Below are 17,927 nucleotides of genomic sequence, written 5' to 3'. Positions count from 1 at the left end.
TGTGTGTGTGTGTGTGTGTGTGTTTCATGATGGATCATATTTTCCTGCTTCTCTGCATGCTTCATAATTTTTTTATCATATGCAAGACATTGTGAAAGATATGTTGTAGGAGTCAATATTGTTTTTAAAACTTATGTTGAATTTTGTTCTGGTAGGCAGCTAAATTGCTGGTAGGTGATTATATATCTTTCAGGCTGGTTTTATTTATTTATTTATTTGGGCTGATTTATTTTCATTTTGTCCTTAGTACTAGGTCATGGCCTTTACTCTTAGATGCGGTTCTTATGCCTGATGTGCAGCCTTTCTAGAGTCATGATGAAATGTCTGAGGAGCTTAGTGCAATCTTTCCACTGTGGATATGTTGTAATTCCAGTATATTCTATAATTGTATATCCTCTATTATCTCACCCCCTATTAGCACTCTTTCCTACCTTACTTACTCCCATCCTCTGCTTACACAGCCAAGCCCTCAGCAAAGGACTGGGGAAAAACCATGTAGACTGTTGAGACCCTCTCTCTATGTAGCTGTCTTCTCTCTCGTGCCCTGCCTCACAAATTCCAGCAGCCCCGAGCAACATCTTGCCTCCTCAGCCCAGCAAGACTGTTACACTATTCATAAGTGCCTCCTTCCTGAGGTATGGTTAGAAAGTACTCACAGGAAGAAAACCAGGGTTAAGCATGGGCTTATTTGGTGTATTTATCTTCTTTTCAAGAATCCTATATAGTTCTGGTCTATGTATTATCAAAAATATGAAAAGAAGTTAGCTTATATTTCTTATCCAGTTTTATAGTCATTTAGGTGAAAGGTCAAGTTCAGAATCAATTATCCTATATAATAAAAGCCTAGGTGGCGTCGCACGATGCCCTTGTGTGACATCATCACAAGATGGCCGCTGTGATGTCACAAGATGGCCGCCACAAGATAGTCACCACAAGGTGGCTGGCAGGGGAGGGCAGTTGGGGGCGACCAGGCCTGCAGGGCAGGGCAATTGGGGGTGATCAGACCAGGATCGGAGGGCAGTTGGGAGCCATCGGGCTGATAGGGGAGGGCAGTTGGGGGTGATCAGGCCGGCAGGGGAGCAGTTAGGCATCAATCAGGCTGGCAGGAGAGCAGTTAGGGGGCGATCAGGCTGGCAGGCAGAAGCAGTTAGGGGCAATCAGGCAGGCAGGCAAGCAGTTAAGAGCCAGCAGTCCTGGATTGTGAGAGGGATGTCCAACTGCCGGTTTAGGCCCAATCCCTGTGGGTCCCAGATTGGAGAGGGTGCAGGCCGGGCTGAGGGACAACTCCCTGCCCCTCCCACCCCGTGCACAAATTTCATGCACCGGGCCTCTAGTTTCATATAACCAGAAGTGGAATGAGTATTCTTAATGTGAGTAGCGCATGAATCTATTTTAGGCATTGCTTTTCTTGTCAAGGACTCTTAGATTTTCTTGCTTCAACATAAATCTATTACTGGTATCAAATTACTTTACAAATTAAAATTCTTAGTGCCACTTCACTTATACTGTGGCTGCAAGCTCTATGCAGAATAGCATATACTTTAGACATGGTTTGATGTCTTTATGGCCTATTTCTCTCATCAGCTTACAAAGAGCCGTGCTTTGTATATTCTCGAGTTGGGGGCAACCGAACAGCCCTGAAGCAGCCTGTGGATAATTGTGACAACACTTTGATGTTTGAAGCAAGGTTTGAGAGTGGTAATCTACAGAAGGTAGTCAAAGTGTAGGTTTTAATTATGTTTATTTGAGGAACTAGACCATCAACTATTTATTAGTTTTTGTATTTGGTACGTTAAAATCTTAGTATCCATCACTGAACTTAACTCCTTGAAGTATAGATGGTAATTAGAGATATGAAAGGTTCAAATAATTTTGATATTTATGCTTAAAGTAAGCATATTTCTGCGTTTTCAGTATGCCAGTATGAATTGTCTTTCTTACACACACACACACACACACACACACACACACACACACACACACAGTGCATGGTGCTGAGGAACAGAAATTACTTGGTAAAGAAAAAAGTCACAACTAACCAAGTAAGTTTGATGTATGTACATATTATAAATAATACACAGTAAAGTTATTTTAGCCTTTATATAAGTATTCTCAATGACTCAGTATGGGAGATACAAATAGTGATCATATATCATCCTCAAAGTATTTACAATTTTATAATCTGTGTGGTCGTATTAATGTCTATTTATTTTTAAATGTTCTCAGTAATAGTTATATCAGATCCCTAGAATTAGAATCTAATAGAAAACAGAAATACATATATGAAGTAAAAAAGAAATATTGGACTTTAACTCAGTTTAAGAACTCTTTAATCATTTTTATAGGAAACATAATTGGAGTGAAAATATAATTTTTATCAAATCTCATTTTTATGTGCTCTCTTCAGTAATAATAAAAAGGCTTTAAAATAAAGCATAGAAACAGTTTCACATCCAATAAAAGGAAATTTCAAAACTTTTATCTTTTGCAATTACTTGCTATTTAGGATACTGCCTAAATAAACATTGTCCAACCGCCCCCCCCCCCCCCCCCCGACCCCCCAAAAAACCTTTCTGTGAATAGGTAAAAATAATTTTCCTTATTTATTTAAAACCAAATGTCATTTTTACATTTTTATATGCTTTTCCCCTTCCTTTTTTATGTATTAGGGCAGAATATGAATACCAGTTGACTGTGCGCCCTGACCTCTTCACAAATAAACACACCCAGTGGTACTATTTCCAAGTCACTAATACCCAAGCAGGAATAGTCTACAGATTCACTATTATCAATTTTACCAAGCCTGCTAGTCTTTACAACCGGGGTATGCGCCCACTGTTTTATTCTGAAAAAGAGGCCAAGACTCATAATATTGGCTGGCAGAGAATAGGAGAGCAAATCAAGTATTACAGGAATAACCCCGGGCAAGATGGGCGCCATTATTTCTCTCTTACGTGGACATTTCAATTTCCACACAGCAACGATACCTGCTACTTTGCTCACTGCTATCCGTACACTTATACCAACCTGCAAGAATACCTTTCTAGCATCAATAATGACCCAGTACGGTCGAAGTTTTGTAAAGTACGTGTCTTGTGCCACACAATTGCTAGGAATATGGTGTACATTTTAACGATCACTACCCCCTTGAAGAATGCTGACTCAAGAAAACGAAAGGCGGTGATTTTGACTGCAAGGGTACATCCAGGAGAAACCAACAGCTCATGGATCATGAAAGGCTTCCTAGATTTTATTTTAGGAGACTCACGTGATGCACAGTTGCTTCGGGACACTTTCATCTTCAAGGTGATACCCATGCTGAATCCCGATGGTGTGATTGTAGGAAATTACCGGTGTTCCTTAGCTGGACGGGATTTAAACCGTAACTACACCTCTCTCCTGAAGGAATTGTTCCCTTCTGTTTGGTATACCCGGAACATGATCCACAGGTAAAATAAGCCTCAAATCACCGCTCTGCTTATTTAGTAAACATGGGAGTAAGAATTTTGGTCCTACAATCCCACTCATGTTACTCTCCATTTTCTTAAGATAGTTTGACTATACCTACTTAATTTTTCCCCCATTCTTCCTAACTCTGCTCCTATAGCTTTCTGGCATTGTGCCACTGGATTCACTAACCTTTCATTAAATAATGATACCGACTCTAAGACATTATAATGGCTTCGTGAAACTAATAGTTTGCATATCCCGAATTTGATTTCTTGGTAAAGCTGATGGTAGCACTGATGTTTACCTTGGGATCCTTGAATCCCTTATATGTGAAAGTTATTTACATCTCATAGAGCCTTCTGGCACTAATGTTGATCATATATTGCTCTATGATGAGTCTTTTGATTAACAGGTTTACATAGTTATTTAAAATTTTCATAAATAATATCCTTATTTGTCCCTAGAAAAATTGAACAACTTTAAATTTTCCAAAGAATTCAGAACAGTAAAATGCACATAATAGATTAAGTGTATGGAACTGGAGATAAACATATCAGATTGGAATCCCCATTATATCATTTGCTAACTGTGTGACCTTGAGCAATTTAAAAACAAATCTAGGCCTAGCAAGTTTGGCTCAGTGGATAGAGCATCGGCCTGCAGACCAAAGGGTCCTGGGTTCGATTCCTATCAAGGGCATGTAGCTCAGTTGCAGGCTCCTCCCCAGCTTGAGCCGTGGTCAGAGTGTATGTAGGAGGCAACTAATAGATGTGTTTTTCTATCATCACTATTTCTCTCTGTCTTTCCCTTCTCTTTCACTCTCTCTAAAAAATCAATGGAAAAATATCCTCAGGTGAGGATTTAAAAACAAACCTACACCTCAATTTTATCATCTGTACAATGTGAACAATAATACTTACCTCATAGATGGGAGGATTAAATGAAGTTATTGTTACTAAAGTACCCAGATAAAATCTGGAACATCGAAAGCTTTAAAAGTATTCAGTGTTTCCTAAATATAAAAAAAAAAAAGAAAAAAGCTGTTAAAAAAAAATATGAGAATTAGAGAGAGTAGGTTTTAGTATAGGGTATTAAAATACCTGTGAGTAAGAAATAGTCAAACTGTTTCTAAAATGATTTAAACAAATATAAGAGACCCTAAAATCTTGTTTTACTTCAGAAGTAATAACATTTCTTTGGGAATTAATTATTTAGAAGTAAAGGTTTCTTTTGACTCACAAGAAACAGACCACTAAAATTGAGAAAATGTTGGTTTAAAAATGTACAGTATATTTCATATTTAAGGATCTCACATGATAGTCTTGTTTTATAATCTAGTTCTCTAAAAACTTGAAATGTTGTTCAGTGACTTTATGTTGATCTGTTATTAATTTGAATTTGTTGGGCACCAAATGAGAAAGGGGCAATAGGTTAATACCTGTAACTGACTTCAATACGAAATTTCACTATAGTTTAAAGGATATTATTTCTAATTCAAGCTATGCTTTGAAAGTTTTGGCTTTAGGTTTTTAATATTTTTGTTATAAAAGTACAGTAGTCTACCATCTGCAATTTCACTTACATAGTTTGTTTCCCATAGTCAACTGCAGTCTGAAAGTATTAAATGGGAAAGTTTCAGAAATAAATAATTCGTAAGTCTTAAATTGCACACCATTCTGCGTAGCATGATGAAATCTCGCCTTGTACCATCTGGGACATGAATGACCCCTTTGTCCAGCGTATCCATGCTGTATATGTTACCCTCCTGTTATTCACTTAGTAGCCATCTCACTATCACATTGACTGTGGTGGTATCTAGTGCTTGTGTTCACGTCACTCTTATTTTAATAGTGGCTCCAAAGCACAAGAGTAGTGATGCTGGCGATTTGAATATGCCAAAGAGATGCCCTAAAGTATATGCATATAGAGGGGAAAACATAGTACATATAGAGGTGGTACTATCCGAGGTTTCAGGCATCCACTGGGGTCTTGGAATATACCCCCTGAAGTTAAGGAGGAGACTACTGTAAAACATTTCATACTACTATAAAGACCATTACTAACATTTTGGTATTTATCCTTCAAGATATAACAAATAATATATGAAATTTGTATTACTTAAGTAATGTAATAATGTTGTATAAAGTTTAGAGTTATGGAAAGAAGGCAGCCCAGCGAATGGCTCAGTGGTTGAGCGTTGACCTATGAAGCAGGTCACAGCTCGGATTCTCGGTCAGGGCACATACCCGGTTGCAGGCTCAATCCCCAGTGTGAGGTGTGCAGGAGACGCTGATCAGTGATTCTCATCATTGATGTTTCTCTTTCTCTCTCCCTCTCCCTTCCTCTCTGAAATCAATAAAAATATTTTTTAAAAAAGAAAGAAAAGGCCAAAATGCCCATAATTCTACCACCTCACAACCACCACTTTTTTCCCTTTTGAAAGCCATCAATTGGGGGAGGGGGGGTGAGCGGGCTTATATTTTATTACTTTAATATTTATTGAATGCCTAAATTATACAAGTTAAGGATTATGCTCTTAATAATATCTAATAATTTTCTTAAATTATTTATTTAAATTTACCAGAAAAAAAGTCAATTCAAACTTTAGAACCATTTTTCTCAGAATGATATTTAGCACATTAATCAAGGATTAATTCATTGGCTTCAGCACCAAGTCATAAGGCACTCAACTTTTAACAAATATTTTGGGTATTTGTGTGCATAGCACTGTTCTGGATGACTTAAAGCATTCCCTGCCCTTAACAAGATTAAATATCAAAAATATGAAAACTTTCCTTTGCAGGTGCCAAGTAAATAGTACCAATATTAAGTGCTACAGGAGTTCAGAAAAAGGACAGCTCTATAGTCTTGATTAGGTAGAGAGGAAATGAGACATGAGGTCAGTCTTGGGGATGAGGGGTAGTGTTTGCATTTACAAAGATGAAGAAAGAAGGTATTCCTGTCAGAAATATCTATGTGAGAGTTAATGGAGAAAGATGGCAGAGAACTGTTTCCTGTGTACAACAAAAAGTCAGAATTACATACCAAATCCTGTTGGAAAAAGGGTTGGGAATAAGGTAAATTTTGTCCTTTTGTAATGGAAGGCATTTGTATTTTATATATGGTTAATGGAAAATTATTTCAGACATTTAAAATTGTATATTAATAGTAATATGCAGTATAGCTAAGATAAATTGAAAGCTAGTATATAGGTAATTCTGTTTATTTGGATGTTAGACTTATAAATCCATAGTTACACCCATGAAAGAGAAATGCAGAGGTAATATTTAGTAACTTACCTTTTTCTTCTCGGTAGATTGATGGAGAAACGAGAGGTTATTTTATACTGTGACCTTCATGGCCATAGCAGGAAAGAGAACATCTTCATGTATGGCTGTGGCGGAAGTGATAAGTGTAATAAAGCATTGTATTTACAGCAGCGAATCTTCCCACTTATGATGAGCAAAAACTGTCCAGATAAAGTAAGCACTTTTTAAGATTTTAACTACTTTCACTAAACAAATGTCCATGTGAGACAGCAAAATGGAAAATCTTATTCAGTAAATTTATTTTTTATTAATTTGGCCTGGTTTTACAGTTGACCATAAGAAAGCAACTATGTAGAATGTTTAGTAGCCGGTAATTTGAAATATGAAGAAGAAAATACCCATTATCCTGCCACTGTACTTAATGGTAAAAAAACAACAACAAAAAATACACCTGATTGTTTTCCTCCTAAAGTCAAGAATAGGCAGGATATCCACTCTTACCCCTTCAGTTTGCCTTTTCTTGGAGGTTCTAACAAGTGTAATAAAGCAAGAAAAAGAAATAAAAGGCAGATAGGTTGGGAAGAAAGAAGTAATAAAGAAGTTGTCTTCATAGAAAATCCAAAGCAATCCATAAAAAACAAGTGACTTTAGTAATGTCATAGGATACACAGTCAACCCACAAAAAACAATTTAATTTCTATATACTCACAATTAGAAACTAAAATTAAAAACAATACCATTTACTGTAACTCCAAAAGAAATGAAATACTTGTAACTGCAAAGGGATAGCATAAAGGAGTTTTTTAGAAGTGATGGCATTTTTTCTATGCTTATCATCTACACATATGTTAAAAATTAATAGAATGGAACACAAGAAAGTCATTTATTATATGTTAATTTAAAAATAAAATGACAAAAACTTTGTAGATATAACAGTTTTTCAGTCAGCTTTCAAATGATCTTCCACATGAAAATAAAGCATCTTTATTCTATTCTGAAAATCTATAACATTAATCTTCATTCCTAAATATGTTTAAGCCCCTTCTATAATTTTTAATCGTATAAGATCTTACCCATCAGTATCAAGAATTATTCAACTGGTTTTGAATGTATATGCTATGTATAGCTAAAAAGTAAAATTTATTGCTAGAATTTAAATCTGTAGTCCTTAGAAATGTAAACATGTCATTTCTATATTTGAATTACATATGATTTATTTCCATTGGTCAGGAAATAAAAGCAGCTCCTGAAGTATTAGATAGAATTACTGCTTTTGCACAACTGCTTTTCCATTTTCAACTCTACTTCCTAAGAAAGACATTGTTGTCATAAAAAAAGATGGGTCTTGTTCATTTGCTTCTTTCCAGTTTTCATTCTCAGCTTGCAAGTTTAATGTTCAGAGGAGCAAAGAAGGAACAGGCAGGGTGGTGATGTGGAAAATGGGAATCAGGAACAGCTTTACCATGGAGGCCACTTTTTGTGGATCTACTCTGGGTAAGACCAAGTGTTCTCATTCATGGCTCTTGGAGTTTTAAACCAGAGACATTTTTAATGTAAGATTAATAATGTAGATAGTTTAATAGTGAGCACTTTCTTCCCACTTAATGCCTACTGATATCTAATCAATTCTATTAATGGGAGGAATAAACAAATTACCACTATATATGTACGTCTATTTCTCATTTCCCTTTGTAAGAATAGGAAGTTTTAGCTTGCAGATAGAATACCTAATTGGTTGTTTCATGAATTAATTCTTAATTGCTTGGTGGTGGTGGTTGTTTTTATAGGTGACTAATGATTTCAGAAAAAGCAATGCTCATACTTAAAATATCAGGATAGAACTGTTTCTAGTGGATTTACTATTTGTAAGGCAAATAGACTGATGTTTTTTTAATTGGTTTGTTTGTTGTTTTTTTGGTCAATTTATATTTTAATGGAAGCACTTGGTTCCTTGAATTAAAAATAAATGTAGTTTCATTTAAGAAATCTTTTAGTCACATCTATCATGTCCTTACAATACTTCATATTAATATAATTGTCACATTTTTAGAAAATGTATCAATTCAAAAGAAAGCTGGACATCTACACATAATTTTTTACTAGTTTTTAAAGCATCTTGAATCTGATAAAATATTGATGATGAAAACATTGAAATCATTACCCAACTTTTTCTTTACATGATTATTAGGTTGTTTATCACTGGTAACCAAGTATTCCATAACTTTCATATCAGATGTTCTGTTTATGCTTTGTTTTATAACTTAGGCCTACCTGCTAAGGAAAAATTAAGTCATCCTCAAGGGTAGATTAACTTATTGATGTTTTAGGTGATAAACGAGGCACTCATTTCAACACAAAAGATTTGGAGTCAATGGGGTATCATTTTTGTGATTCTCTCTTGGACTATTGTGATCCAGACCGAACTAAGGTAAGTAAAGTCCATTTGGTAACACTCCAGTCTACCAGCTAACATAACCTGCCTATGAGACTATGACAGTTTATTCCTTTTAATTTCCTAACAACAGTGTTCAGGGTGTTTTGATAGTTGATGTTCCAGTAGCTTTTGTTCTAGGAGTCTATAAATATTCAATTAATTTAATTAGGAAATAAAGTTATTTTATTATTAACTCACTTATTATTTTCCCTTAGTATTATCAGTGCCTAAAAGAATTAGAAGAAATGCAAAAACATATAAACTTGGAAAAAGTCCTTGATGATTCAGATACTTCTTTGAAAGAAATTACAGTGGAATCTAGGTAAGTCAAGATGGTGGAAGTAATGTAATTTGGTGTGCTGTTTTACTGTGTTACTTATAATATTTCTAGGATATAATTGTCGGTCTCAACTGAAAATACTGATTAAAGGTGGAAAAAAAATTTTCCCGTGCACATTACTTTGGCCAGATCTCATCAAGACTTTACTTATTCATTTAGTCAAGTAATGTTAAATGAGCGCCTACTATGTACTATACATAAAAGACATACTCAAATTTTTTAATGCTGTAATTACCCACAGAGAACTGACACATTTAAAAAGATGTCACATAAATACTCACATTAGTGAACAATAAGTACAAAATTTAGTGCTAAGGGAAAGTTTTTGTAAGAAAAGAGGTACTAATTTTAGTATAGGTCCTATAGAAAAGTCAGAATAAATATTTGATTCTTCCCCTTTTTTTATAAATTTTCAGACTTTGAGTTAGTGCCCCTGTAACCTCCAGTGGTGACTAATAAGTTTATTTGCAGGTGTAGAGTATCATTTTGAATTCAGGGATTTGTTTATATTTGTTTTGTTCCAATCAATTTCAGTCATTATTCTTCTAATACCCTAAGATGCCTAGAACTACCAAACATATACACCACCTTTGTAAACATTCTTCTCAGAATTAGAACTATTTCAACCATTCCAGTAAAGTAATAAAGCAAAAGTAACTGTTGCAATTTTAAAATGGCACCAAAACATTCTGTAAATTAAAATAATAATTTATTATTATTTTTTTGTAGTAGCCGAGGCTCTGACAGTTCAGAATCGAATGAGTCTCAGAGTTACATTCTCAAGTTAACTTCTCAGGTATGATTGAAAATTTCTGCATTTGGTATGTATATGCTAAATAGGTACTCTTATTTGACTAACAATCGGGGGGGAGGTTACAGTTGTATGATTATTGTGTAGCCGTAATTGTGATTCTCTGATTATGTACCATATCTTTAATCGTAGAATTCTCTAACCTTATGATTTCTTAGCACTCTTACTTTATAGATGAAAACAGTTAATATCCAGAGAGATTAAATTCATTCTCAAAAACCCACCACTTGTTAATGGGAGTTGGTAGCATAGCATACATCACCTGACTACTAGTCCAATATTCGCTTATTCATTTCTTAACAACCATATGTTGACTTCAGCTGTATGCTCTAGGGATAATACAGTGAATAAAATAAGACAAAAATCCTTCCCTTTCAAGTAAGTAAGATATATGACATAAGAGACAAGTGTTTATGGAGATTAGAGTGGAAGAGACTTTAGGTGGTGTTACGTACTGAATGTATATGTCCCCTACCAAGTATGCATGTTTAGACCCTGATCCCAGTGTAATGCTATTAGGAGGTGACTAAGACAGCACTCTCTTGGTACTGAGAGTGGGGCACTGCTATAACAAATGCCTACAAATGTGGTGGTAGCTTTGAAACTGGCTGATGGGTAGAGGCTGGAAGAGTTTTGAAGGGCATGTTAGAAAATGCTGATGTTGCCATGAAGGGATTTTATTTTATTTTATTTTTTTTAATATATTTTATTGATTTTTTACAGAGAGGAAGGGAGAGAGATAGAGAGTTAGAAACATCGATGAGAGAGAAACATCGATCAGCTGCCTCCTGCACATCCCCCACTGGGGATGTGCCCGCAACCCAGGTACATGCCCTTGACCGGAATCGAACCCGGGACCCCTCAGTCCGCAGGCCGACGCTCTATCCGCTGAGCCAAACCGGCTTTGGCGCCATGAAGGGATTTTAAAGAAGATTGTGGTGAGAGTTCAGAAAGAAAAGAGGGGAATTGTAGAGAATACATAAAGGATCGTATGCAGAATGTTGGTAGAAATGTGGCTGCTAAGGGTGATTCTGATGGGGGCGTCTCAAGCAGAAATGAGGAACATGTTACTGGACAGTGGAGAAAATGCAGTCCTTGCTATCAGCTGGCAGAGAGCTTGGCCAGACTGTATTTATGCTCTAGTGTTTTGTGGAAAGTAGAACTTGTGACTGATAAGAGTGGATATTTAACTGAGAAGGTTGGAGGAGCAGCTTGGCTCCTCCTGACTGCTTATAGTAAAATGTAAGAAGAGAGAAATGAATTGAGCAAGGAATTGCTAAGCAAAAAGGAACCAGAACATAAAGATTTAGAAAATTCTCAGCCTGTCCATATTACAGAAAGAAAAAGAAAGAAAGAAGGAAGGAAGGAAGGAAGGAAGGAAGAAAGGAAGGAAGGGAGGGAGGAAGGGAGGAAGGGAGGAAGGAAGGAAGGAAGGAAGGAAGGGAGAGGAAGAGTGTGTGGGAGGGAGGGAGGGAAGAGGTAAGTCTTCAGAAGAGATAGTAGGGTGTAGAGCAAGCATGTCAAACTCAAAGGATAGGGCGGGCCAAATAAACAAGGTTTAAGTTTATATGGGCTGCAAAAAAACAAAAGCTTCAATTTTCATAGAAACATAGGTTTATTTCAGTAGAGACATGCTGAATACAAAGGGCTGAAATAAATGAGTAATTGTTAACATAAAATAATAGACTATTTTAATAAAAATTAATATTTTTCTTGAACATTAACTTACCAGACACTGCATAACTGCACAAATTAATAAGTGTAACGCAAATAAACCTATTTTTCTTGTTCTCCAAAAGGAAAATACTTCCTATTGCGTACACCAAAAAAGTCAGTCCAAGACTAATGACATGGCAATCCGCTGCTAAAATATTCGCTGCTAGTATTAGTGGAGAAAAATGGTGCACCTGTGCATAAGGCACATAAGGGAATTGAATGCAATACAAATATAGTAATCAGTCATTAGCGAACGTTGTTAATTAATAATAGTTCATTATTAATAATTATGTATAACAGGATATTATAAAAATTAAGTTAGAACATTTTTATTAAAATGTTTCTTACATACCATTATATTGGCTGGGCCGCATATGGCCCGTGGGCCACAAGTTTGACATGTTTGGAGTAGAGGGCCAACCTTTTTATAAGGAGACTAGTGTCCCGGTGCACAAATTCTTGCACATTGAAAGGAAATTAATTAGAAGAAATATTTTAATATCACTAATCACCCTTTCTCTATAATAGAAGTGTCAACCAAACTCATGATTAACAATGACAGATTGAAACACACATGTGCGATTGGCCACAGTGAGAGCTTTGTTTGTATCATGCATGTGCGAGTTAACTTAGCCTTTTATATATATATAGAATAAACTTGCTTAATTAGACCTGCTTTCTGATTTAGCTAAACTTTTTCCAGCCCAATGAAGCACCCCAACTTCTCTTTCAGGCAGTTGTCAACAACACAACAGTAATTATCAACACGAAGCAGATCATTATTGTAGATCCCACAGGGAGAACAAAGGGTAAAATATTTAATTGCAGCAGTGTTTGACTATATTCTGTGCAGTGAGAAAACATGAAGTAGTTTTCAAGGTCCACCATTTCTTACTGCTTTTCATTTGGGTCAAGTTTCTAAACTTTCTAAATCTCCGTTTTCTGGCTAATGAAAAGAAAATAGGATTCCACCGAATCTCCTATATACCTACTCCAGGACTTCTGTGAGGATCAAATGAGATGAGGCACGGGAAAACGCTTCACAAACATTTGGTTAAAGTGTAAAATGTTTCCACCTGGCTATAAAGCAAGTTGTGTTCTTGGGCTGAAGAAACTCCAAGGAGGCTAGTTGCTAGGGAGAGGAAACCAGGCGTTGCTGCCTGACATCATTACCTGGTGCCCACAGTGACTGTTTCTGGGCTGGGCTGGGCAGTGAGCACATTTAGTGCCATGGGGTCTTGGCAGCGTTGGCTGTGACTTGGTGGGCTGTTGCTCTGAGGTGGTGGTGGGGCCTGTGTCCCACTTGGGGGAAGCTGAGTGTTGCTTTGTGGGCGCCAGGTCCACAGTGCTGTTTCTTTGTAAATGGCCAGAACTTGTCACGGCAGCTCCTGCATTGAGCGTCTGCCCCCTGGTGGTCAGTGCACATCATAGCGACCAGTCAGATGGACACTTAGCATATTAGCCTTTTATATAAATAAACTAGAGGCCCGGTGCACAAAAATTTGTGCACTCGGGGGGGGAGGGGGGGCCCCCTCAGCCTGGCCTGTGCCCTCTCGCAGTCTGGGACCCCTCAGGAGATAACAACCTGCTGGCTTAGGCCTGCTCCCGGTTGGCAGAGGGCAGGCCCAATCCCTAGGTGCAGCCCCTGGTCGGGCTCAGAGCGATTGGGGAGTTGGGGCGCCGCCCCCAGTCATTCACAGAGCAGGGCGGATTGGGAGGTTAAAATGCCACCCTCAGTCATGCTCAGGGTAGGGCCGATTGGGGGGTTGGGGCACCGCCCCCTGTCACACTCAAGGCAGGGTCAATGGGGAGGTTGCGGCGCCAACCCCTGTCACGCACAGAGCAGGGCCAATCAGGGTTGGGGCGCTGCCCCCTGTCATGCACAGAGCAGGGCCCATCAGGGGGGTTGGGGCTCCTTACCCTGTCACGCACAGAGCAGGGTTGATCAGGGGGTTGGGGAGCTCCCCCCTGTCATGCACAGAGCAGGGCCCATCAGGGGGTTGGGGAGCTCCCCCCTGTCACTCACAGAGCAGGGCCCATCAGAGGGTTGAGGAGCTCCCCCTGTCACTCACAGAGCAGGGCGGATCAGGGGGTTGGGGCACCGCCCTCTATCACCCACAGAGCAGGGCCGATCAGGGGGTTGGGGCGCCACCACTGTCACACTCAGGGCAGGGCCGATGGGCAGGTTATGGCTCTACCCCATCACACACAGAGCAGGGCCCGCGGGGGGGGGGGGGGGGGGGGGTTGGGGTGCCGCCCTCTATCACCCACAGAGCAGGGCCGATCAGGGGGTTGGGGCGCCGCCACTCTCACACTCAGGGCAGGGCCGATGGGGAGGTTATGGCTCTACCCTGTCACACACAGAACAGGGCCGATCAGGGGGTTGGGGCGCCACACCCTGTCACGAACAGAGCAGGGCGGATAGGGAGGTTGTGACCCCGCCCCCTGTCACACACAGAGCCGCAGGGCGATCAGGGGGTTTGGGCGCTTCCCCCTGTCACGCTGATCCCGGTGCTGGGAGGCATATTACCCTTTTACTATATAGGATAGAGGCCTGGTGCATGGGTGGGGCTGGCTGGTTTGCCCTGAAGGGTGTCCTGGACCAGGGTGGGGGTCCCCACTGGGGTGCCTGGCCAGCCTGGGTGAGGGGATGATGGCTGTTTGCAGCTGGTCACACACCCTTCAGGGTGGGGGTCCCCACTGGGGTGCCTGGCCAGTCTGGGTGAGGGGCTGTTTTCAGGCTCGCAGGTGACTGAAGCTCCCAACCGCTCCTTTTTTTCTTTTTTTTTTTAATTCTGGGCCAGCTTTAGCTCTGGCTCCAGCTCTGAGGCCTCTGCTGCTGAAAACAGGTATCTGGTTTGTTTGGGTTCTATAATCAAAACAATGTATAACTCCAGCTCTGAGATCCCGGCTAGCTAAAAGCAGGTTTCTGGGGGTTTGTTTAGCTTCTATATTTATTACAATGTTTCAAACTGCAGGCTCAGAGGCCGGCAAGGCAGGCGGGGAATGTTGGTTTCCTCCATCACTGAAGCAAGCAAGCCTCATGTTAGTTTCAAGCTGCCTGGCTGCCGGCCGCCATCTTGGCTGGCAGTTAATTTGCATATCACCCTGATTAGCCAATGGGAAGGGTAGCAGTCGTACGCTAATTACCATGTTTCTCTTTTATTAGAGAGGATAGATAGATAGATAGATAGATAGATAGATAGATAGATAGATAGATAGATAGATTAGTGTGGGTGTGAACCATAGGACTAATCAGCCATCTCGGCAGGATATGGCCTGTTTGAACTGAAGGGGATAGGGACAGGACAGCGTAAAGGAAGGCTGTCAGTAGGATACTATAGAGCAGCGGTTCTCAACCTGTGGGTTGGAACCCTGAAAATACATCCTGCATATCAGATATTTACATTACGATTCATAACAGTAGCAAAATTAGTTATGAAGTAGCAACAAAAATAATTTTATGGTTGGGGGTCACCACAACATGAGGAACTGTATTAAAGGGTCGTGGCATTAGGAAAGTTGAGAACCACTGCCATAGAGCTTTTTCATGTGAATGTGTGCTGTTCTTCATAACAAGATTTAAAAAAAAAAAAAAGGCCTGGAGGTAACTAAGAGCTTATCAGGGCCACCACCACCGAGGTTTTAGGGCAGACAGCCTCCAACAGAGGCCGTGGAGGTAAACCACCTAGAGCTATGAGCTGTGGTGTGGGCAGGGCCCCAACAGAGAGCCAGGCATGAGCAGCACTCTGCCAAGCTGTAGGAGTGATGTTGCCACGCCAGTGGGTCCAGAACATGAAGCCAGAGAGGAGTGTTCTTGAGCCTAAGATCTCATTGAATTTTATAGGTTTTGAGCTTGCTTGGGACCTGTCACCTCATTCTTCTTTCCTGTTTCTTCCTTTTGGAATGGGAATGTATGTCCTAGGCCAGCCGTGGGCAAACTACGGCCCTCGGGCCGGATCTGGCCCGTTTGAAATGAATAAAACTAAAAAAAAAAAAAAAGACCGTACCCTTTTATGTAATGATGTTTACTTTGAATTTATATTAGTTCACACAAACACTCCATCCATGCTTTTGTTCCGGCCCTCCGGTCCAGTTTAAGAACCCATTGTGGCCCTCGAGTCAAAAAGTTTGCCCACCCCTGTCCTAGGCCCTTCTCACCATTGTGTTTTGGAAGTGCATAACTCATTTGGTTTCAGAGGTTCACAGCTGGAGAAGAACTTTACCTCAGAAGGAATGATACCTTGAGTCTCAGCCATATCTGATTTAGATGATATTGAGAGGAGACTTTGGACTTTAGAGTCGATGGTGGCATGAGTCAAGACTTTTGGGATTGTTGAGATGAAAAGAATGTATGTTGAATGAGAGAAGGACATGAATTTGGGGGAACAGAGGTTGACTGCTGTGGTCTAAATATTTTTGTCCCCGCCCCCAAATGCACATATTGGAATTACAATGCCCAATATGATGGTGCTAGAAGGTGGGGATAGGAGGGGCCTTTGGAAGGTGACTAGGTCATAAAGGCAGATCCTTCACGGGTGGAATAGTGCCCTATAAGACAAACCCAGAGAGTTCCCTAGCCCCTTCTTGACGATGCAACAAGAAGTCTACAACTCAAAAGAAAGCTCTCACCTGACCATACTGGCACCCTGATCTCAACCTTCCAGCCTCTAGAACTATGAGAAATACATTTCTGTTATTTATAAGTCACTCAGTCTGTGGTAGTTTATTATAGCAGCCAAACGGACTTAGACAGATTTTGTATTGGTGTTCTATCGCTGAGTAAAAAATTACCCCAACATTAGCACTTAAAACAACAAACATGTATCATATACTTTATGTAGGTCAGAAATGCATGAGTGGCTTAGCTGGGTGCTTCTGAGGTCTCTCAAAGGCTAAAGTGAAGGTGCTGATCAGGCTGTGGTCTCACATGAAGGCTTGACTGAGGATCAGTTTTCAAGTTCACTCACATGGTTATTGATAAGATTCAGTCCCTTATAGAATGTAAGGGCCTCAGTTTCTTGCTGGCTGTTGGCTGAAAGTCTCCCTTGGTTCTTTCCATGTGTGCGTCTCCATAGGGCGGCTCACAACGCCTAACCGGCTTCCATCAGACTGAGCAAGCAAAAGAGCAAGAGAGGGCACACAAGAGAGAAGCAACAGTATCTTTGCAGCCTAATCTCAGAAGCAGAATCCCATTACTATTGCCTTATTCCATTCATTAGAAGTGAGTCACTAGGTTGAGCCCACCCTCAAAGGGAGAGGATTATAGAAGGGCATGGATGCTATGAGATGGAGATCATTAGAGGCCATCCTAGCAATTGTCTACCACAAACATCAAAGCCATAACTTTGATTTTTTGCCTTAAGGCTATGTTGAAACCAGCCTTCAAATTCTCAAATTGGGGGCTCCGTTTTCCCTCTCAATTCAGTTCTTTTGTCCAAATATTTTTGGACAAAAAGTAGCAACTTATCAAATGAAGCGAGCAACAACCAACTCATATTGTAAACATTCTGCCTCAAAATCTCTGTGTCCAATGACCCAGGTCTGTTAGGTACATTTTCTGTCTTTCACATCCCAGGAGACAGTTTTACTAAATGCATCACCTCTACATAACTGCGCCACTATTTGTCTAGCTTCCTGTAACAGTTTCTACACCACCTGTTGTTAGCCAGCCAATGTTTGTCACAGGGTTTAGGTTTTTATTAGGACAGTATCATACTTCTAGATATCAATTTCTATATTATTCATATGCTACTGCATTAAATCCTCTACTTCCTTATATATCTTCTGTCTGTTTTATCATCATGAGTGAGTATGGAAGGCTCCAACCATTGTAGAACTGTCTACTTCTCTCTTCACTTCTGTCCATTTTGCTTCATATATTTTAATGGTCTGGCAGTAGATATG

General features: G+C 39.7%; 1 protein-coding gene across 8 annotated transcripts in view; it reads left to right on the top strand.

Moving 5' to 3' along the window:
• AGBL3 (ATP/GTP binding protein like 3) overlaps positions 1 to 17,927 on the top strand; it is a 71,074-nt gene that overhangs the window by 22,732 nt on the left and 30,415 nt on the right. For 5 of the 8 annotated variants that reach the window (XM_036328615.1, XM_036328627.1, XM_036328616.1 and 2 more), the window contains 7 exons: positions 1,585 to 1,723; positions 2,670 to 3,449; positions 6,767 to 6,932; positions 8,087 to 8,213; positions 9,047 to 9,147; positions 9,369 to 9,475; positions 10,223 to 10,289. In XM_036328615.1, the coding sequence (XP_036184508.1) occupies positions 1,585 to 1,723; positions 2,670 to 3,449; positions 6,767 to 6,932; positions 8,087 to 8,213; positions 9,047 to 9,147; positions 9,369 to 9,475; positions 10,223 to 10,289 (1,487 nt within the window). Of the gene's footprint in view, positions 1 to 1,584; positions 1,724 to 2,669; positions 3,450 to 6,766; positions 6,933 to 8,086; positions 8,214 to 9,046; positions 9,148 to 9,368; positions 9,476 to 10,222; positions 10,290 to 17,927 lie in introns of those variants that run through there. The other 3 variants (XM_036328621.1, XM_036328626.1, XM_036328620.1) reach the window with 3 other exon arrangements.

This window comes from Myotis myotis, unplaced genomic scaffold (genome assembly GCF_014108235.1).
Source record: "Myotis myotis isolate mMyoMyo1 unplaced genomic scaffold, mMyoMyo1.p scaffold_m19_p_11, whole genome shotgun sequence".
Classification (NCBI taxonomy): Eukaryota; Metazoa; Chordata; class Mammalia; order Chiroptera; family Vespertilionidae; genus Myotis; species Myotis myotis.
Note: the sequence above shows the minus strand (reverse complement) of the source record. Positions and strands in the feature narration are given on the sequence as shown.